Source organism: Corvus cornix, chromosome 4, assembly GCF_000738735.6.
Source record: "Corvus cornix cornix isolate S_Up_H32 chromosome 4, ASM73873v5, whole genome shotgun sequence".
In the NCBI taxonomy this organism is placed as follows: Eukaryota; Metazoa; Chordata; class Aves; order Passeriformes; family Corvidae; genus Corvus; species Corvus cornix.
Window position 1 is genome coordinate 60,824,459 of NC_046334.1, and position 24,118 is coordinate 60,848,576.

Sequence of the window (24,118 nt, forward strand, 5' to 3'; positions counted from 1 at the left end):
TTAATAAACACTCACCTTGTAAAGCCCTGATGACTCATTAGGAAGGCATTAGAAAGAAAAAACCCCAACTCTTAAATAAGAAAGCACATGTACATCTATGATTCTTCTAGCAAGTGTGATCTGTGTCAGCCAGTCAGCTGCCCCTTGCCAGCCCAGCCCCTCAAGTGATTACTCACAATACGCTGCTCTGGGAGCAGCACACAGCTGGAGAGCCTCCACTGAGCCACCAACACCTAATGTCTAGATGGCAAACATGTTTCAGGATCAATCAGACACCAAGCTATGTAGTCCCACTGACACTGGACTACTCTGGGACCACTGGCACATAACTGCTAATTAAAATTTAGGTAACTGTGGAAAACAACAGTTCAAGGCTTCTAAAATGTAGGTGTCTTTAGAGAAGATCCGATTGAAAATCCTGTTGTAGATGTTGAATCCCTAAATACATACCTTATTATTAGCACTAATACAAGGTCACATGATTATGGATTTAGCCATGAAGAACTGGTTTAAAATTAACAACTCTTTTATACAACCATTTTGTAATATATTTTGCCTCTAGTAAAAAAAAAAAGAAAAATAAAATGGCCTATTTAAATAAATTCAAGGAGAAAAAGGTTTTCAGTTATTTAGAAGAATGGAGCAAAAGAGGAAAAAGAAAGTGGAAACAAACCAGCCTAAATGTTTTTATTTCATTTTGTTTAATATGTGCTAAACAAGTTTTGTTTTTTAAATGAAAGACATTCCTTCCTTATAAACATTGATCGGTTCTAATACCATATTTGTTTGAAATTGTTCCCACAGCAATTGCAGCCAAGAGCTGAAAAGTTCTGGTTTTGTTTGAAAAATGACTTAATAGCAGTAAAGCTCCTCTGCCTTGGCCAAATATATTTGTTAGTCTACCAAAACACAGTGTTTCTCTCTCCTAGCCATGATGTCTGGAACTCAGTATCTTTTCTGCAAAGATGTTCTGAGATGCACAATGAAAATGCACCTATGCCTTGCAGAAGCTATACACGGCAAAAAAGTCCAAGAGAAGGAGAAACCATCCTAGGGTAGTGCCTGTACCTGTCTCTCAGTTATGAGGAAAGCCATGACATTTAGCTTCGATTAGACACCATGACATTTAGATGGCCAAAATAAAGCAAAACAAATTGCAGCACATACCCTGTGCCCAGAGCGTGCTTTGACAGCCAGAACATGCCAGCAGGATTTTGTGCCACACTGAATTACTCTCTAGAGTGATATGACACTGAATCACTGTGTGCAGAGGTTGTATTAACCAAACCCTGACATCTTTATCTATGTAAATAGTATCACATTTAAGGAACTATTCATATGCGTAAAAATTGGAGGACCCAGGAAGATGCCCAATCATTTTTGCAGGGGTTTTTTTCCCCCCATAATTTATAGAGTTTTTCATATCACAATTTTCTTATCACATGTTCTTAGCAAATATTACTTCCAAATGAAGTGCTCTCCCTATAGATTTCAATTAGGAAGAAAACCTCTCAAACACAGACAAAAAAGCAGCAATACAGTTACTCTCAGAATAAAGTAATTTCATAGCCTCATTGTATTCCTTCCACACTCTGGGCTTGCTATAAGAAATTAACTTTACTCTTAACAGCAACATACAAAATGCATTTAAAGATCTTTGTCAGCACATGCACCTTTACTGTTACAGTTTCCTGCTTGGCATCAAAAACCCACAAGAAATCTGCTGAACCCACAGCTTTTCTGTGCCTGCTTTGGAGGAGACGGCTCACAAATCCCCTTTCCACCACTGCACTGCTATTTGGGAGTGAATTTCCATGAAGGATCTTGTTGCATATTCAACAGCTGGCTGCAAACTGCCTTATTCCACTGCTGGTATGATTTTTCACTGGTTGTTCTATTTGCAAGTGAAATGAAGTGCATCGAGGCCTCGGTTCCCAGATCTTTATTCATCCACCACTGGGATTCACACAGGCTTCCTGTTTAACTCTCTCATGACAGAAAACTAAAGCTGGATGAAAGGAGTTGACAAAAAAGCCCAGAGCTTTTTTTTGGTTTCTGGATCCCAGAACATGTGACAAATTTTCACATCTCCATTCAAAAAGACAGAGACTCTGGAAGGTAAGGTAGGAGCTGATCTGTAGGGAATCAATTCATCTTGGGTGCTTTCTGAGGGTGTTGAGCAGAGATGATACAGAATGACTGTTTGGGCTTGCAGACACTGAAGATAAAAACCCAGTGCTACAAGCAGCTTCTTAGCACTGATGCAGCTGGGACTATGTTCAGAAGTTAGAATGAGATCGCAAAGTAAACCTACATTTATATATTTGTCTAGTAGACCTCATTAAAAAAACCAAAAAAAAAACCAAACACCTCCACAAGGATTATCTTCTTCAACTGGGAACACACAGAGTTTCTAGAAAACTACAGACTCCCTAGCTGCTGCACAGAGCCATTCTCCTCACACAAGGACAACCACACAATTCCAGCTCTGCGTCTGAAACCCACGCATGGGACCAAAACCAGTCCATGGAACCCAGCACTTCATTTGTTCCACTATGTGTGCAACCAAGAACGTATTCTTCAAAAAGTACTATATCCCTTCAAAAAGGCAATCATGTTAAGAGCATGCTGGTTTGTTACACAAATAAGGTGAAAAGTTAGTAAACAATTGTGAATATTAACACATCAATCGAATTGGTTAGATGTGGCTTTTCCTCTTCTCTCCTATGAAAAGAAAGTGTTGTATTATTCTAGAACTTGTTTAAAGGCTTACATCTCTTTCTAAGCCACATAAGTTATGCTGATAGATTCTGTAGTAATCCTGGTTTGTTTGGGTTTCATTAGATTTCTTTTTTAAAGCATGGCATACTACATTTTTTTTTGAAAGTTGTGTGCAGAAAAGCAATGTGTGGTACCCCACCAAGACAGGCTTGGCCACCAGCATTTCACGTAGCCACAAAGCTACTCAGTGTTCATTAAACCATCATCTAACCATACAACTAAAGAGAAAACAAATTTAAAAAAAAAAAAAGTGGGGATTCACGTGGGTTTGAACCATCAGGGAACATCACGATCTCTAACATATTTATTCTCCTGGAAAAAAGGGAGGTTTGGGAAAGGATAAAGCAAGGACCAAGATAGTAATTTTAGAGTGATGAATTACCAGCAATCAACAGCAAATGAATAAAAATCTGCTGGCAGACATGACAAAATTTAATTACTAGTGATGGTCAAGCCATAAGCAGAACAACAATATATTGGAAAATTATGACAAACAATTATACATTTATCCCAATTAGTACAGACATTGCACATCTATCCACTCAAGGCATTTTATAATGGTCTTTCAATCGATACTCCTGAAACAAATATTTTACTTCCCCTGAAACACTGCATAGGGATATTTTTGCTCAGTTGAGTAACTATAAAGCCATTCACATATTGTAACCAGTTGTCATTCTCAACTACACAGTATCAAGGATGACTAAATTCTAACAGCAATGCTCAAATTTACCAAGTTCTCCCCTCATACTCTGAGTGCTATTTTGGCTTGGAATGATATCTGCCACTTCCATGTTTTGATTTATCTTCTTATTGTTATCTTTTTTCAAACAAAAATGGTTGAAAATACACAGTCTCTTTTCGAGATAGCTTCTCCCAATGCCAAAATTGAAGAAGATGCTCCAAAGAAGTTGACTTTTTCAACATTCACTTCCCTGTGTATATAACCAAATGTCTGTCTTCTGCTCTTCAGAGCAATCTCTGAACCTTGGAGAAAACAAATTGCTTTCAGTCAATGTGACTCTCAAGGTTCTGGATGAGGTGAGAAAAATAACTAGTGGTTTTATATACCAACAAGCACAGACTGCTCAAATACAGAAGTGGGCATTAACTGTTCTCATTAAATATATTAATGAGATTAAAATTAAATTTATGTCACAGTTTGTCTGCAACACAAAGGCAAATGGTGAGCACACTGTATAGTCTTTCACAAGTGTGGAGTCTGACTGAATTTCCCTGCATTGCTCCCTGTGAATAACAAGAAAACAAGTGGAAAGACAGCACTAAAGACCTGAGCTGGTGGCCTTTGCCAGTCATTTTCAGAAGAGATCTTGAGGGGAGCAACAGAAGGTGGAAAAGGCTAGATCCTACCTGGAACACCCAGCTCGGAGGATAATGTTCATCACTTGCACTGTATTGCTATTCACATGAACTCACACACTGCAACACACAGCCCTCACACACAGCCCTCAAGAGCCTGTGACAATATAGCTTCTATAACTCAGCAAGGAAAATAAGTTTTATGCTGGTACACCTATGGCTGCACCAGCTATGTAAGCACAGCACAGGCCAAAGATGAGTGGACTTGGCATTTGATGCTTTGAAAATCCCACTGTCTGTCTTTCGGGAAGCTGGAGCTGTTGACGAAAGGCAGTGTAATCATTGGCACTGGGCTGTAAAAAGGTAACAGCATAAAAACTTAACATTCCCCAGAAGAAATGAAGGTGTTAAAATAGCAGCTGGGTAAATACCAGATAATGAAAGAAAGCAGAATGAGTTCCCCAGGTTCAAGTAAGGCAGACAAGCATTTTGCAGAAACTGATCTTATTAAAGAGACATTATCACTTTAAAAATTCATCTAAACCCGAAACAGTTATAGCAATCAGTGAAGATAAAAGTTACCTATTAAAAATAACAATTATTTCCACAGAAGTGTCAACCCTTTTACTTCCATTTTTACATTTTTCTGTAGTGAAGTGCCAGGTCCATATAGGTATTCTTACTTTTGTTTATAATAGATTGACTTTGACACAGTCTCTCCCAGAACATCCAGTTATTCACTCTCGGTATGAAATCTTCTTCATTAGGCTTAGCATGTGTTTTCTGCTTCATAATAAATTAATACATAATATCAAGATTAAAGAAATTAAATATAAATTTATTATAAGAAATCTCAACCCACTTGTTTCACAGAAGCATTTTCACCTCAATCACTGCAGGACATTTTTTGTACATCTTACCTAAAATGTTTTTTACCACGTGGGATCCTTTTTATTAAAAAAGCACCAACCTTTAAAATGTAATCTTTTAAATAAAAGCTTGACAGAGTGAGGAATATGTATTGCATGCTAATCCAGAATCCAGATATCCCAAGCCAGAAATACAGCAAGCTGAGCAGAAAGGTGGGTTGTTGATAATGCTGAGGAGCCTGTGTGTAACTAAGCCTCCTGAAAATCCTGAACCCTGGGCACATGGGCTGTTAGCTGCAAGCTAATATTACTGAAGTGCATGCTGAAAAAAATCCTAACAAAGCTACTGTTAATTAGTCTAGCATGGAGAATAATTTCTTCAATAAAATTTACCATTGCCAGTAAGTTGTGCCAGGTTTTTTACTGGGTGGATTAAAGCACTGGTGCCCAAGGACAGTTACTTTTGTTCTATGTTTTGGCTCCTTGTCCAATGGCTTCACACTGAGGGAAGACAACTGTGCAAGGAGATGGGAGTACACACAGAATTGTCAAGGGCAACAAAAGAAGCAATGAACTTCCAGGGGAACACAACTGATTTGGAAATCTTTCAAATACTCAAGAATTTGGCCTTATACTACTTCTTTTATTGATGACTGTGAAGCCAAATGGGATGAATTTGAATGGCTTGTCCAGCACACACATTCTTTGGGAGACTTCAGCTGTGAAATAAGGATGGTAATACCTATGGCAAAGACACAAAACTGCACAATTAACAGCTGGGCCTCCTCTGTCCTCTGAATGACTCAAAGCTGAACATAAGTCAACTCTTTACTGAAGTGGGCTATGTCCTAGTTAGTACTTCTTTCATAAGGCACAAGAGATATTAAGATCTGGACGTTACTTTGAATATGTATTGCATGATATGCGAGTGACTCCTAACAGGGAATGACTTTCCCTGCCAGAATAGTTACAATCACTGAACCGCTTCAAATTTGTGATGAGGTGTGAGAGAGCTACAAATCAGCTTTCTATTGCTAGACATAGAGATTATTTATTAAGGATAATAAATTGATACTGCAATCAATATTCAGATGCTGCAGTTTATTATTGTAACCTATTAGAGCTATTGGCCTCCATGTCATATCTGTGATGCGTTACTGTCATTTCCCTCTTATCTTTTAACAGTGAAGAGTCTGGGCTTGCAAAGAAATCGTCAAAGAGACTGACATTCAAGAAGGTACTTCAGCTTTCAAGTGCTCCTTGCAGCCATGAACACAGTCCAGGTTTTCCTGTTGCTTCCCTGCCTAGGGCCAAACCTCTTTCTGAAACACCTGAGGCTCCTCCTATACAGCTCTGACCCACCCGAAGGCAGGACAGACCCTACTCTTTACCCACCCCTGCCTTGGGGATCAAATACCAAACACGCTGAAACAGCAACTCTGAACTCCCACAACCCTGACAGACTCCTCTTTCTGTGGCAGCAAATACTTCCACGAAAAGACTGAAGAATGCAATCAAATAATAATTAGGATTGTCAGTCTAATTACTGCATATATTTTCTGATGCTAACAGTGGTAGGAAACACTAATTGTTGTTTACTGTGGGATGACTATTTAAACTTGTCAGAGAAGTGGGGAAAAAAGCCGCCAACTGCAGACACACATAAATTTTAACATTTTAATTTTTAAAATAATATGGCACCCTATTAATAAAAAGACACGGAAGATCTGCACATGAAAAAATACAAAATATATGACCACAGTACCCTCAGAGCATAGCATTAAAATACAGTTAAAACCCCCTCAAAACAGGCTTGAATAATATAAAATATTAACAAATACATGTGCTTATTTGAATTAGCTTTTTCCTGTCCCTCTTTTTAGGGTTCATATTTATAGGATTCTTTGAGTCAACTAGAAAGTTTAAAAATTAACTCTTTTTGAAATGTGAAATTATATTCTCATCAATTTAGAGAAATTCAGGAATAAGAACTTCAAAAACACCTAAAACTGTGAAAATTGGCAGCACTGCAATCAAAAGAGCTTCGGAAGGCATTACATGCCCATTTACATTTTTTGCTTTTCTACTGAGCAAATGTGGTGCCACTGCTTCACCAAGAAAAAGACTGCAACAGGTTGTAAATATTTAACAGCTTCAAACTGTAGCCACACTCACAGTTCAACCAAAGTAAGTTTAGAAACAACAGCAAAAAGCTGAAGTTACTCCAGGATGTAAGGCTAAGTACACAAATATATGCTGAAGATCTGGACTACCAGCTGCCACTGTAAAAACACAGACTGCAGAAGGAACATGCAAAGCCTATTAGAAACACAATGTTAAACAGTAAATTAACTAGAATAACACTAAATCAGAGGACAAGTGGTTCATCCACTTCATCTCTTCATGTCATCTGCTATACTGCAGCTTACCACAAAAATATAAATACAAGAATAGTAACCCAGTACCTACTATATATAATAAATAACCTTTCTATATAAATTATGAAAATACAGCTACAGTAAAATCAGTGCGAAAATGACCAAAATGTACTGAAGGAACACAGAGTCCTGCCTGCCAGAATGTGCATCATAGAACACCCATATTTCACCTAGTGCAACAAAACACTGACAAGAATTAAAAAATGCAAGACGCACATCACTAACTGTGCCATTCTAAAATTACATCTATTTCCAATATCAGACAAATTGTATTAAAACAACACAAATGTTATTTGAACCGTAAACTTCATTCTTTCTCATCATTTTACTGAATTTTAAATAACTTCCTCCTACCTAATTGATACTTTAAATGGAAGTTGCTCTTATGAGTCCATGTTTGCACGAGCAGTCTTTTTAGAATTAAGAAAGTTCTTTTTCTTTTTCCTTGGAAAATTATGCAAAGCAAGTAATGGATCACTTGGCTCACGGAACAAAAGTATCTTCTCCCCTGTGTCTAACAGCTCTATAGCTTCAGCAGTTGCAGAGTTCAGAGAAACAGGTGGATCAGGCTGTTCCACAGGAGGATGTGCAGGTGAACATCCAAGATGAATGAATGCTGCATTTTCCAAGACAGCAAGTTGCTTCTTCTTTATTAAGCTACATTAATGAAAAAAATTGAGTTTAAAAATGAAAACTGGAGCAAAACATGCATAACTTCCTATATCATATCTTGACATAGAAGTGGTGACTTTGGAAGCTAAAGAAATCATATTTCAATTGAGAGAATTGTAATTTTCATTCTAATCCCCAATAATTCATGTATCATTTTATGAGATACAAAATGGCAAAAGTAAAGGTAACCTTATGATAAATTAACATAGGGAAGATGAGCAATGTATATGAAAAATGTGAGAATTTTGTGGATATGTACAGAAAAATCTTTTTAGGTATTTACTATATTGCTTACTATGTGTAAATATGTTGTAGGAAACACAAGCACCAAATAGAACAGTATTAGAAAATACATACTTATGAATTAACTTTCTGATTTCTAACAGTTGTAAGAAGAATTTCTGGACATTAAATAAACTATAAAAAAACAAACAAAGAAAATCCCCAGATGTTTGTTCTGGTTTTCTCCTTACCTGTCTTTTCTCTTGTTTAGAGAAGGGATCTTTTCTAAACTGTTTATCAGATCTTGCCTTACTTTGTTCTCCAGTGTTTGCCATAACTCTTGGTTCCTCCTGAGGGGGCAGGAAAGAAAAAAAATTCCCAGCAGCAAATCCCCAAATACACACATTTTTCTCCCCTCTCTGACTTTAGCTACCAAACCCATGACAGCAATACCACAAATACAGTCATTAAGAGTGTATAAGCAGTTCTGCTGCCCTGCCACAAATCATTTAAATCAGCTAAGATCACAGCTCAGGGCATGGTCCCAAGGACCCTTATCTGTTCCTTGACAACCCACATCTGCCAACTAGAGGGCTCAGTGCCACACCATCTGCTTTTGTCTCCTTCCCAAGTCATGGCAGGGAGCTGGGAGAGCAAGTCCAGGAGCATCCCTTGGTGTTACTGCACAGATTTCAGCTCAAGTTGATGGGGCTAAAGTGGAGTGATAAAGGCCCTGAGAGTCTACCAGTCTCTGTGAGAAAAGGGAAACACAGTGGCCATTTGGAACTACAGTAATTGACTACAAAGGGACAGACATCTGCAAGGTTGCAGCTTCCATTACTAGGAAGGAGTATCTCCTTTACATCTTTAAGAACTACAGACACCTAAAACATGGTGTGTTGTGAACATTATAAATAAAAAAAGTGGAAGGGAAGTATTTTAACAAACTCCAGGCAACAGAAAGAAGATGATCAGAACAGGATTTATTAATTATGAATAACTGTTTAATTAATGTACTTGAATTTTTTTAACTTTTTATCAATCAATTTATTGCAGTTAAAATATTTCACCAAATAAGGTAGCAGTTTCAAAGTATTTTTACCCCAGAAAAGTATTTCAAAACTAAACTTATGCACCTGTGATTTCTTTCTATAGCTGTCAATCTCATTGTCCAGCAAATACATATACAGGTAAAGCAACAATCTTGTCTTGCAGTGGTCTACCAGAAAACATCACACCTACCTTTTCTTACAGCTGCCAGACTCGTCTGCATTACTGTCACTTTCAACAACACCATCTGAATATTTACTGATGGAATCGAGGACAGAAAGAACTTCACTTTGTGAGCTGGAGGGCAGCAACAAGTTCAAGACCCTGTGCAACATCCCCATTGGCACCCTCGTCAGTTTAGCTAAATACCCTGCCAGATGGAGCTCCTAAAGAATTAAATGAGTAGAAGACAGATAAATTTAACATTGAAAATAAATTTTAGCCACTTTTAATTACTGTTATTAAATAAATAGTCATTATGGAAACAAAAAAATATTACTGAAGGTCATTTTAGTAGTGACAATTTTGGTGTAAAGTGGTCACACTTCCATGTTCACTGTTTCTACCTACACTGGCCCATGTATAATGGCTGTCCATTTCATCTGGGATTCAGACAATGTAAATGCTGAACAACCAGTTGATCTTCACATATTTTCTTAGGGCATGTACTTGATGCCCTTTGATCTGGAAAGTCACAAGGCAACTATATTCTAACATGTAAGGCTTAGCTCATTTATGTATTCTACTACTATAAGGAAATCCTTTCATGATAGCAAGGAAGCAATATGGCATTTCTTGGTCTGTAAAATTAAAGAGAGAAAAACAGCCTCAAAAAACTTTACATGTCATGGTTAACCACTTCACTGTTCAGCTTCTCTTAACACCAGATTCTGTGATAAGCTCAGAGAACAGCTTGTAACATTTGTTAAGAGGTGAAGGAAAACACCTACTTTTGTTTTGGTGGTATTTTTTTATTTCCAAATGTCCCATCCATTTTGGCCCAAAGGTCAGTAGTAAAGCATATTCATATAATGTTCAGACTGAGTTCAAATTTAGTTGTTCCACAGACACTCAGCCAGCCCCATTTCCTGCCCCACTTGAAACACCAACATTCCATTGCTATTTTCTGCTCTGTTGTCATAAATACTGTGTCCCCAGGGCTGTTTCTGCAGATCCCTCATGCGTATCAAATATGAAAGTCTACAAAATATTGAGAACTACATGGAAAGAAAAGAGTAAGGCAAATGAAAGCAAGGTAAATGTTTCAAAGAATGCCAGAAAAAAGCTGTTGTTGTCTATTCAAACCATACATGTAACTCAGGTAGCTGAAGCTAGGCAAGACATTCCAAACACTCAAGATGATTCACAACAGCTGAGTTATCAGCACTCTGCAGACCCTCCTCTAAGTGTTGATGGAGGAGATAACTACAAAGCCCATGTCACATAAAACCCCACAAGGTCACACCATCTAGGAAGACTGCCAGGTTCTCTGTCCACAGTGGTTTCAAAAAGTCGCAGCAAACATTTGAGCCCTGCCTCTTTTTCTACATGACAACTTTCAGAGGAGTGAATGCACCTAGGAGATCCCTGGATTAACTGAATCTTCTTCTTTGAAAGAAACAAAGCAAGGCAGTATTAAATCAAATTTAGACAGCTGCAGAGAAAGGATAAAAGAAATCAATCAACCTCCTTTTCCCATAATTGTTCTTCAAGCAGAGAACTCCTCTCCAAAAGGTAGGAAAACTAGTCACGGCCTCTTCAGTGCTGTTACAGATATTCCATGGAAACCACTGAGATCACACAGAATTAGCAAGACAAAATCCTAAGACTGATGAGAAGATTGGTAAATTGATGCAGTGCTTAAAATATTTTTAGCTTGAGGAGTCACTAGACTTGAACACCAAAAAGATGTTTGCTCAGGTTGCTTAGTGGAAGAAATTATTTGATTCTCCTCTGGAGAGGAATGCAAATAGGAGCTTAAATCTTAATACAGACACTTAAGTCTAACTTCTATAGTACTGTGTTGCAGTTCTGGTCTTTAAAAACTGTTCTTCTAGAAACCTACAAAATACAACATTAAGTGAGAATAAATGTGACATCTCTTGAGACCTATTCTGCTCTTTTTGGCTAATGTTTTCAGGACCTTTAAACCAGTTATTTTTATATGGATGTACATAATGACTTTAGTACTGCTTCCTTCTGTAGCAGTTTCCTCTTTAAAATGTTTTTTCTCTGACCCTTACCTTTCTGCACCAAGTATGACTTAGACTGAGAGGCAACCCTTAATACTTTTCTAGCACAGCAGAACTGACAAGTAAACAATTCTGTAGGATGCCACAAAGCTGTCAACAATCCCAAAAGTGGCACAGGTGCCCATCAGCCAGCTGCACCTGACAGACGTACAGCAAAGGGAGCGCTGGTGTGTGAACATGCGCCAGCACTGAGCACCGTTTGCAGGTGCTCACAGCTACCCAGAGCAGCTTGCAGAAGTTGAAAGAAGTGAACATGTAAGTAAACACAGGAATGGTCAGATCAAAAGTCTCCAGCATGGCATGAGTTTGATTCTTCAAGTATGTTATTGGTAAAATACCACAAAGGTCAGGAATTCATTTTTCTATAATAACAAATGGATACAAGTGCTACTTGTGCCACCAACAGTCTCATCTGTATTCCCAGAATCTTGACAAAATAAAACCAGGAATGAATGGTAGCTTATAAACAGCAGAACTGTTTTTAAGTATTTGCACTGAGCAATGTGTATTTAAACAACTGATGCAAGAATCAATGAACTCAAGCCATGCTGTGTTTCAAGCTTCCTGTGCTGTTTCCAAATGCCAGCCTGCCTGCATCGTCTGTTGTATCTAAAATGCAATTAGTGTATCTGGGGCTACAGCCATGAGTTTATTCAAAAGTAACAACTCAGCCAGAGGCTTATAATCCTGAACTCACTATCACTCAAGCAAATCTCTTACTGACCTGTATCTGCCTTGATAAGGATGTAAGCTGAAACATAAAATACAGGAAAGTGAAACTTACCTGGTTTTTTTCAATGTCATCTACATGTCTGAAAACTAGTCTAAAGGGGAAAATCCTCTTTAAAGAAAAGAGTAAGTGTAAGACAGCTATAGTTTCCTAACATTTGTCAATGTAATGTGTTATAAGTACATCCAAAAGTAGGACTGTGTAACATTGTGAGCCCTAATAAATTAGTAAGTTAATATTCTACTAAGGACATACTTCTTAACAGTTGAATTAAGAGTAGTCAGGTTTGGAATTATAGTTAGGAGTATACTATTATACTTGCTGAAAACAGAAATTTTGTTTTATATATCTGCAGGGTAAATAGGTATAGGTTTTATGGCATTTCAATAAAATATGTTGCAGGGTATCTCTGGGCTACACTTTTTATGAAATAACACAAACACAAAAACCCCAATGGTATATTTGATGCATATTTACACAAATAAATTATTTCTTCAGGGAATCTTATCAATGAAACAAGTACCCCAAGAATATAGCGAGCAGCGTACCCCATTTTTCAAGTGCAGTGAGATGACAGCGATGCTTTTAAATCTCTGTCTTCAACATGTCAAGATTTACAATTATTAAAGGTCACTGTTCACCTACTACGGTGCAAAGAGGACAGGGTACTGTGAAAATGAAGATGTACTCTGTTTGCACGCATATATGATCTCCAAAACAATGATTTTAACCTCTCAACTTGCAAAATACATGCCATGCTGTTGAGAAGCCCTTTCCCAATGTATCTGCATCAGAGAAACTTAACAAGCATCATGGGAAGACAAACTGCTATAATCCAAGGGGAAATGGTCAGTGACCTGCTACACCACTCAGGCACACAGAAGTCTATGGGGCTGGACGGGATCCACCCACGGGCATTAAGCAAACTGGCCAAGTGTTCACTGGGGCATTTTCTATCATTTACCAGCAATCCTGGCTAACTGGAGGGGTGCCTGTTGACTGGAGGTTATCAAGTGGGACCCCCATCAGCCCAGAAGGGCTGGAAGGAGGATCTGGGGAGCTAGATGCCTGTCAGCCTGACCTCAGTGCTTGGTAAGGTTATGGAACAGGTCCTCTGGAGTGACTCAGCAGAAACAAACTAAGACACAGGAAAAGCTGAGAGACCCGTAGACTAAAGTGGTCCTTCCTTGACATGGTGGTCTCTGAAGCTCCCAATTCATGATACAGGGGGACTGTGACCACTCTTGTCCCTGGGAAGTGAGATACTTGGACACAGAAAGCTGCCCCACCAGGTCTTTTTTGATGCTAGCTACATATCACACCCAAGGCCTGCAGATAAAAACTAGGGTCAGTCAAGCAATTCATTGTTAAGGCCTTTGTAGGACTGACAAGCAGTCAACACACAGCAAATTACCAGAAGACAAGACACTTGTTTTGAAAACAATGATACTAGAAAATTTAAGTAGCAGTCCTGCTATCATTTAATTTTGAAACATAGTCAATGCAAATCATTCTTAACACTCATCAAAATCTAAACAAAACCCTTGTTTCATTACATGAAAATCAAATTGCAAATCTGTCTGTTTACCAGAAAATCAGGCACTCTAGTTCTCCACAGAATGAAATGCAACAGGACTGAAAGGATTTGTAAAAGAACAAACAGAAATATAATTCAGTAAAATTCAAAAGGCTGAAAGTAGGTCAGAATTAACTGAAGTGACTGACAGTATAGGCTGAAAACTGGTAGCAACTACTAGCAGAGAGTAACTCTGAATACATCTGTAATGGTTCCCTAAAAAGAAAAGCTGATATCCAGACACAGCTGTAATTTAAACTTGGAAGTTTTGTTCAATTTCATGCTTACCTGACTATAAATTGCCAAAAATGCATCCATTTCTATATTTTCCAGGAGATCTTCAAGCACCATGCAATTCCACTGCTCATCTCTCAAGCTGAAGTGAAAGACAGAATTAACATTGAAATCTTCCCAGGTGCAATGACTGTATTATAGGAAACAAAATCTCAAGGTCACCCATTCAGGAAGCCTATCTGTCTGTCAGCAAAGCTGTTGAGAGCAGCCTAACTTCTAAAATATGCCAAATTCTCTTCCCTTCTTCCCTGAACCCCCAAGCAAACATGAGAGCAGAATCTTAGACTATGCTTTTGCACACAATTCAAATCTGGAATCATTCCAAAGCAATGTGATTCAACCTGTCCCCATCCTCTTCTTTAAATTTCATCACCACACTTTAAGGCAAGTTGTGGATCTTTTTGTAGCTGAAATATGATATTAAACAGTTAACTTCCTCACTGCTGGTGATTTTTTTTTCTAGACCAAAACATGATGACATCATGCACAAAACCTGTAATGTACAAAATGACAAAACTTGTTTCTTCCAGTAAATTTTCAGGTAAAGACTAGCTGCAGTTTCTTTGAAGGCTTCCCTGATAGATTACCAGCTTGTGGATACTCCTGCAGAGATTTATCTGATCTTCTACTGACTATTCAGTTCTGCAACAGGAAAATTGTTCACCTAAACTGAGTAGGGCTCCAGCCTTTTCAGAATTAAAACAGGCTTACCACTATCACAGCCATTTTTAATATATCAGTGGTTTCATGGAAAACACTCTTTCTAATGGAAAGCACACTTTGAGCATGTTACGTGAAGACTGAAATGTGCTAGGCTTTTAATACTGTGCAATACACATGGAAATGTCATTTCTACCTCCTGTAACCCTAATGAAAGTAATACAAAAGGCTGCAATAATTTTGCAAATTATCACCCATTTTTGCTAGTCAGTCTTTATGACAAGACAGGTATTTCTATATACCTCCCAAGAGGCATTTTATTTGTCACTGATTTCTTTACTTAAAAACTGTCCAGGGAAAACTGAAATTGAAGAAGAGTTTATACATCTCATCAAAAATAATTGTGTGCCAGGGAATTCAGTCTACAGTACAACAATGTAGATGAAAATTCAATTTAAATTGTCTCAGCTACTTCCTCTGACCCCAGCAGATCAAGTATCTCTGAAGTCCCTACCTATCTTCTTGAGAGACAAAGAGGATTAAAACTCTTTTCCTCCTTACTGCTTAGCAGTATCATTAGTTTTCCATTATCCCTGTCAAAAAAATGGTGACTGCCATGCAACACAGCACGATTTATATGCTACTAAGTTATTATTATTTCATGTTTCTTATTTCAAAATTCCCAAGACTCCTCAGTTATGCTCTGGGCTACAGCACAAGGCGACAGTGTTCAAACACAGATGCACAGTCCCTCCCCAACAGAGCAGAACATTCCGCCTGCTGTTTCTCCAGGATATCTTATGGTCCTTAAGAACTGCGGTAACACAGTAAAACCTGAGACCAAAGAACTTACCTTTGCTGGTACAGGTTTATAAATTGTCTACATTTATTCATGGCCTGTCTTAACAGAACTGTCACATGTCTTTCTGCATTTGTGTCCACAGCTTCATTCGAGAGTCCCAAACCATCCAGAATCCATCTCTGCCTACTCATTAGATGCTGCTGTGCTGACTCCTTATGCAACATCTCATACTCCAGCTTCCTGTCAAGTTCTTCAATCTCCTAGAAGTTGAAAATGCATGATGATAAAAAGTTCTAATTTAACTTGAAAGAACAAATTTCATTTGGAGTGAAGAAAAAAGATGATGGTATCAGGTTTTTCTGATCTTACTTTATTAATTTCTTATTCTACCCAGTCACTTGCAGTCATTACACTTTTCAATTCATTGCACAGCTTCAGTAAACACGTCTGGTACATCATGAATATCAGAACAACGAGGAAAGCTACGACTCAATTTCATTGTGTTAAAACTCAATGCTCTCTGAAACCTTCCACAGTAGAGGACATCAAGCAAGTACACTGCCAGCATGGCTAAGATCAAAACTAAGGAACACCACCATTCAAATTCATTTGTAAGCTGCACAAACCCACTGAAATAGCTTAAGAAACTCAGACTAACTAGTTTTAGTTAGTCCAAACTAACAGCTAATATCAAATGGATTTAAGTTAAAAGGCAGTAGTAATTCACAACTAGTCTGATAAGTTAGGGTTAAAATACAATGCTCATTGTTATTGTGTATTAACCCAAAATCAAAAGGTTAAAACCCAAAACCCCCTGCTAAAGATCTCTCTTTGGTCAAAAAGTCAAACTAGCCAGAGGGAAGGCTTCATATTCCCATTTCCAATGACACTGCTGTCTCACCTCAACCTTTACATTGCTTACTATCTCAAAGCCCCACTTGCTAACCAGTACCTTAAAGGAAATGCTTAATTTCAATTTACTCCTCTGCCTCATCAGCTGTATTTAACTCAGTGTTAGCTATTCTAGGTCTCACTTCTGCCCCTTCTTCAATCCTTTTTCTTCACCTATTCAAGGACAGAGAAGGTAAAAGTCACTTCTCTGAAAAGCCCCTTTGCACTTACTGCCTAAAAGGCAAAAATACTCTGTCTACAAACAACTTTTACTATTTCCTACAGATCTAATACAAATTTAAGCAAAACTGGAGGCATATAAGCATTCTAGCTGTCACTCTATGAGAAACTCTGCAGAGATGACCACATTAAAATTTAACAAGGAATTTTCACAGCAATAGCTGTCAAATGATGCCCTCTAGCAAAGAGGTTTTTCTCAAAAACCCATTTTGTTTGTTCTACTCCAATGCTCTCCCCAAGCCTCACTTGGATGGTTTCAAATAGCAGATGTAGAAAAAAAACGTCCTTGTGAATATGGAGCACTGAAGTATTAAAAAAGGATTAGAAAATTGGCACATATCAAGTATGTAATAAATATGGTGAAGGGAAGAGGTTTTTTCCAGATTTCCTACTATTTTAACTGCATGAGTGTGCTTGCAGGGAGATCGGTAGAAGGCTGTATAGATAATCTCTAAAAACTTGACAACTGAAGCATATTGTGTGGTTATGGATTTTGCATATGGACAGCATTATAACATGAGCAGTTCTGTAAGACAGTCACAACAATTTACTATTCAAGTCATGACTCCCAACCACTTCTCAACTTTCTTTCAATCAATAAAATATTAAGTAGCCACCAAAATACTACTCTGACTGCATGCAACTATAACAAAAATAAAAAATAATAATACACAATCATCCTTGTCTCTAAGACTTTCCTTTTTTTTATGTCTTTTACTGAATGCATTAAAGTGCACATACTCACAGAAATTAAAGTCTGGGTCACCAGAATCTGCAAACCAGCAGCTAAGTCAAAGATGCTCTAACAGTTGCTGTTTCCTAACAGGATTTTTTTCTTTTAACAATTACATTACTTACAGGATTATGTGCTTCTAAAATCTGAATACATTCCAATTTTGACAGGGTTTTTGATGTGTTCAGTTGTTCAAAGAGCAAAGCTTGCACATTTATGATAGCAGTATACAGCTCCAGCATTTTGGATTTTTTAACAGTTTTTTGAAAGGCTACAGAAGCAATAAACTCTCCAAGTTTGTTTTCCAGATTGCGCAGGTGACACTCTTTTTCAAGCTGCAACTCGTACTTAATCTAAAAAAAAATATGAGAACACGAAAGATAGAAAGATTAACAGAAACTCTCACATGCACACTTATGATTTTGGCAGTCTGTAATTAACAAGGAGGATTATAACAGCAAAGAAATCAATGCTGTTATCTTATAATGCAATACACTGTTTTAAGAAGTGCTTTTAACCTTCAATTCCAAGTTTATACTGTAATAAAAAAAAATTACAGTACAGTCAAATACTGTATAGAGATCAGGCTTTCTTTTAGGGTAATCAAAACTTTAATACTAAATGCTAATCCAAAACAGAGGGTCTATATAATTTTTATTATAATAAAATTAAAAGCTAGAAATACAAATAAATCCATGGTTAACTATGGTTAAATGGAAAGATAAAATACACCCTTCTGTTTAGAAAAAACATGAAACTTATAAAAAGACTGTATTTAGTTTCAAGTTGGCAAGTGTCAGTTAATGCTGACTGATGACATTCAACCTACTATTCTTTGAGCAAATAACCAAAAATCCTCTTATATAAAAGAAACTGTAAATCAAAAGTCTATTGGCAATGGATTTCAAATAAGATTAAAACTGGATTGGATCAATATCAAACAGCATAAAATCAAAATGATTTAACTCAGAAACTGTGTTGCTGCCACACATTTGATGGAACATCCACAGAAACTATTCAAGGGTGAAAGACAAGTGCAGCATGTGCAGGCACACAATCTAGTGCAGTGTGACTGATGAGCTCTCCACACTGTACCACTGACAGCCAAGGACACTGCACTGTGACTATTCTTCTGTGGGACAATGTGTATAGCAGCCAGCTGCAATTACCTTCTTTAGATGCTTCCATCTGAGCTTGTCACTCTAAGCTCCCTTCACACTCAAAGAAAAGGAAAAGGTACCTCTCAGTAGGTTTCATATCCTAAAAAATGGGTTTCCACTGACATGTAAAGTGGATGTCTAGGTTAGACACAGATGGCTACATTGCATATCTAACATTTAGGTACCTGAATCTTCAAAAGAAAGTAATCAATTACCAGTTTGTTTTTATTCTCTCTCCCTGTACTATTCACATGGGCCTAAAGGATTGTTAAGAGAGAAGACACAGACAGAGAAAGCACATGAAGCCCTGAGAGCTCTGACTCCACTACTTGGTGTTGCTATCACCCGCTGCCCCACATGCCCAATGCTGGGTATCGGAGCCCAGGTTTGTCCTCACTCCATCTCTAAATTCTTTCTTCATCCTGACAAATCTCATAGGTTTCACAGCACACCAAAAAATCCCAAACCAACCACAACCATTTTCAGAAATGATCATTTTCAGAAATTTCCAGTACTAGGTATTTTAACAGCAATGCTCAAATAACTACTGCCTGTGACAGAATGGAAGAATCACAGTCACCAAAGGAGGAATGTCAAAACCTCTTAAAGTTTTGGTCAAGTTTACTACCACCATGGCCTCTGAGAGCAGATACTCACATTTGCATTCTATGGAAAAGCATTTATCCCATCAAGTTTGGCCTCTCTCTCAAACAACAGGCAGAGATGAGCTTGGCTATTTGTTGCAGTGGGGATACTGCAACACGCATATATCAAACCAGGAGTCCCGTGGAAAGGAAATATATATGGACAGACAGATTCTTGATAGCTGTTTCAGAGAGATGTTTATTTCTCCAGCCGCATGGCCGGAGCTCTGCCCTGGAACTGTTCCAGTCACGGGACCAGGGGTCCTTCTGCCCGCGCAGGGAACACAAACCAACCAATGGGAACGAGGCTGAGCAGGGGCAGGGAAGCCCCGTGTCTGTGCCCTCAGGGCCCCTCTCCCAGGGCTACACGGCAGGGGAGGGACCCCAACAGCTATTTAACTTGGATATGTACATGCCTAGTACCTTAACACAGTAGGCATTCTGTGGTACCCCTTTGTACATGCAACCTCCCCCATTTTACCAGTCTGAAAATAATAAAGACCAATAGTGATTGCCCTGTTGGTGTGAACTAAACACCAGAAAGGTCAACTGTAGTCCTTAGACACTGTATGACTTCCCATTGGCACAAAACCTGATTTTGGCCATCAGAATATCTTCGCACAAATTGAAATTATATACTAAAGACACGAAAAACCTTATCAGTTTCCTATTCATGTTAATCACAATTATACATGATTGACTCTACTTATGATTAGTTTTAAAGAAGAATTTAAGGATACTTCCACCTAGTTTTTAGGTACCTAAGATGATAAATACGCAATATGATGAACAGAAATTTTCTCTGGAAATATTATTGATAAGAGTGCTAAGAGTGGCTGGCTGTGTATCATACAAATTCTATTATCCAGTAGAGAGGGGTAAATGTAAAATGTGATTTGGAACCAAATATGCCTGCGATATGCTCTTGCTCATGTGATACTCTCCAAAGGCTCCACCGAATCATCTGGAATGTCTTTGAACGCAAGAGGTAGATTACCTTCAGGAAATCTTTCCTACTAATTTGAATTAAGCCAGTAACAAGTCAAGAATAAGAAATCATCCTACAGACACAAACTGGAGGCAGATTTATTTTCTTGATACTTGTAAAAAATCTCCATCTTAAAAGACAGATACTGTCTCTCAACATTACTGTTAATCTAACAAATCAATCTGGAATAATGCAGGTGAGTGACACCAAAATAAGCAAGCATATGGGTTACAAATAAGCATATGGCATATTTGGGTTACAAGGAGAATTAACTCAGACATTGCACTGGCATTATGGTGACCAAAATGATAAAAACTAAGCTCTTATTTTGGAACACAGGAGGCAGATATTTATAGTGAAGCAAGAGATAGTCAAAATCGGGAATTTACAGAACAAGAGCTGAGCTGTCTTGCAGTATTTGCTCAAAAGAAAGAAGATGACATTTACCCTAGGATAGATCCAGAAATACCTATTACTTGTTTCTATGTTTCAGTTTTTTGTAGGGAAAAAGGTCAACAATAATAATAGTTTAATATATGTATCTTCTATGTTCTTTGCAAGAAATCTATTAAAGTGAATTTGAAGCTTTTCAATTTCTACGAAGTGCTTTATGCTGAAAAGCAAGTAGCTTTAGCATCTTCCACTAAAGCTCACAGCCCAGCAGTTCACAGGTATTTGAAATGAAAGACAAAAAATCCCACAGAACATCCTACAAGTCACAACTTTGATACAGATTGCACAAGACAAAAAATCCCACCCTAACTCAGTTTTCTTGGTGAGGCACATATTTAAAACATAAAAAATAACAATCTTTCTTCAAAAGCCTGGGCACAGGACTAATCTGTCAAGTAAGACTCAAGTTTTTTCCTCTGAAAGGCACACTGAATTAAATGTTATATGACTGACCACTGCGACACAAGACAGTGTTACTAAAACATTTAGCAATTTTCAGAGATATACTGTCCCACTGTCCAATTTTAAGGTCTCCCTTGTGAAATTCCCACTGACTTGCCCTCACTCCTCTTTTCAGTGGTGGAAGTTGCTGCACTACTAGGCGATTCTTAAAGAGAGGATGGCATGGAAGTGAGTCCTTAACAGTTAAACAGACATGTTACCAAATACCAGAAAAAACAGATTCTAAAGAAAGGCAAGGAGTTTATATCCAACGCAACCAGCAATACTTTGCTGCCAACAGCTGCTGTCTAGCAAGGTGTTAAGGGAGATTCACTGCTACAGGATCACTGTACAGGGTAATACATGTCAGAAATGGACCAGGCTGGACAACTAACTCCACAAGTCATCTTTCAAAACTTGGGCTACACTGAGTTTTGAGTTTACTTAAAAGCTGGAAAATGATGGATGATAACAGCCAAAGTTTTGTCTGCCAGAGACTAAATAATTTATGATTTTCATTACAATAGTACCTATCCAAGGAATGTGAAAAAAATAATCAAGCAGACTTACCTGACTAGGAGTAAACAGGTCCATTTTCAAAAGGACTAATGCTGCAGAGCATATGGGATGCTCCCTATTCAGTGCATGACAGCAGCTTCTTAACTAACAGAAATTATTGCAACACTACTAGAATGAATGAGTTATGACAACATGCACACACTGAAGAATCATCCTTTTCTTCCAGCTTTTATTTACACGTCTAAGACACTGCCTGCCAGAATACACATCTTCAACAATATCTCAAGAAAGGAGAAAATAAATACTATTACTAGCTTTATATGCCACAAAATTATTAAGTAATACTTGAAGTCTGCCCTTGTGGTTTAGAACCAGGATGTGTTATAAAACTTTAAAAATATAGATTTAAAAAATTACATAGGAATGTTTGACAGGTGTTTGCACACAACTGAATGCACAGTTTGCTTCTTCACAGGAGGCTCAGTTCCAGACACAAGAGCTTTAAATTAATTATACATATATGAAATCTGGGGATGGATGAACGAATAATGAATAGATGAATGAGTAAATGAGTTATCACCTTTATTGTAAGTTTGAACCTATTAAAATGAATAATGAAGGAGGATGGAAATGCAGTTTGAGAACTCAAGTTCACTTATAAGGAGGCCCAAGAAAGTGTATCTTAATTGTGGCTGAATTCAAAGGCAAAAGAGATGCCACTGATGACAGAAACACACAGAAATAGCATGGGATCTATACAACATGTTCAGTATATTCCATGAATCCTAACATTTATGGATAAAAATAGATAGTATTTGCATATTACTAGGTATGAAAGCCTTACATTAAACATGCCCAAAATACAAGGGACAGAACATCTCTCCTGAAGAAAGGCTGAGAGAGTTGGGGTTGTTCAGCCTGGAGAAGAAAAGGGTCAGAGGACACTTTACTGCAGCCTTTCAATATTTAAGGGGGAAAGATGGGAATAAACCACTTAGCAGGTCCTGCTGCAATTGTTTTAAACTATAAGAGGGTAGATTTAAGACTAAATATAAGGAAGCAATATTTTACAACTGTTAGAAACATTTAACCTTTTTTAAAACATATTTATTATGATGTATTTTAAATTAATATCAAATATTTTAAAATAGGAAGAAATATTTCACAGTATTTTACAATGGGGGTGGTGAAACACCTTCAACATTATACAGTAAATTAACTCCCCTTAAACAAACAAAATGCTGCATTACTCAACTGGTATTACTATCTACCCCTAGCCACATGAGTTTCTTTCTGACTCCTTCCAGCTCTGAAACCAGCCATACAATTAGAACAACAACAGGTATGCCAGATGGTGCATATAAAACTGGAACAATGAGGCTTAGAGAAGCTAACTTTCCAATGTTAAAACAAGATTCTAATAGAAATGTAAGGCAGTATTACACCAAACAAGTATTCAGTACTTTTTAACTCTAGAGCTTAGCCCATAATCTCATGTACTTTCAAGTACCAGTACCAAACCCCGTAAATTTTGAGGATCAAGGCATCAGGTATTGAAGTCAAAATTTAAATGCCTCCATTAGAGGATTAGCGCATTCCTGGGCCATAGTTACTGAACTAGTGAAGAGTGCTAGAACATCCTTGCCTTCTTGTTGCAGTCCTGCCCAAGCACCTGCTCTCACTTTCAAAGACTGGGTGCTAGACTAGATGTACATTTGCTTTTATCATCTGCAACCAATACAAAAAATGCGTTGCTCTCACATAAAAGTGAAATTATTTCTGAATTAACATGTTGACCCAGTATTTTTCATTTTTCAGGATACAGGTATCAAAAGCATAAGAAAGAGGTATAAAAATAGTTTTTTGTCCAAATTGGTACTAAAAGTGATATTGTAATAGCTTTTGAAACTATTTTTTCATCTACCAATTTTAATTACCAATGACACCTGCTTGTTCTGTGTAGTTCTTACAGCTGTGCACCACCTCTGTCTAACAAACTTATCATTGCAATGTCCCTCTGACATACAAAACTTTTATTACCCATATTGTACACATGTGAAAGATCACTTGGAACATCTGCTGGCAGAGAAGTAAAAAGCCTTCAAAATCCTGTATTAAGATCAGCCCCACTCATTTCTCGAGAATTAATTTTAGACTGGGGCTGTGTGTCTTTAAAACCCACCAGAATCAAGACTTCCTTTCAGTTAGCTCTGTACAAATAAACTCAGACCCTCCCCAAAAAGTTTTTGGATCTAAGAATCCATTTTTGGGTTTTCAGCAGCATTAGCAGATGTCCAAGAACTAAATGCTGCTCAGCTAAAGCATGCATTGAAGTACCTTCCATGTTTTGAAAGTCTTTCTAGAAAACCACAGGATCTAGGGG

General features: G+C 37.7%; 1 protein-coding gene across 10 annotated transcripts in view; it reads right to left on the bottom strand.

The window, feature by feature from the left end:
- Positions 1–4,918: 4,918 nt before the first annotated feature.
- EVC2 (EvC ciliary complex subunit 2) overlaps positions 4,919–24,118 on the bottom strand; it is a 72,696-nt gene continuing 53,496 nt past the window's right edge. For all 10 annotated transcript variants that reach the window (XM_039550467.1, XM_039550466.1, XM_039550468.1 and 7 more), the window contains 6 exons: positions 17,656–17,883; positions 15,718–15,926; positions 14,199–14,286; positions 9,545–9,738; positions 8,554–8,652; positions 4,919–8,065 (listed from right to left, as the gene is read on the bottom strand). In XM_039550467.1, the coding sequence (XP_039406401.1) occupies positions 7,792–8,065; positions 8,554–8,652; positions 9,545–9,738; positions 14,199–14,286; positions 15,718–15,926; positions 17,656–17,883 (1,092 nt within the window). In that variant the 3' untranslated portion in view covers positions 4,919–7,791. The remainder of the gene's footprint in view (positions 8,066–8,553; positions 8,653–9,544; positions 9,739–14,198; positions 14,287–15,717; positions 15,927–17,655; positions 17,884–24,118) is intronic.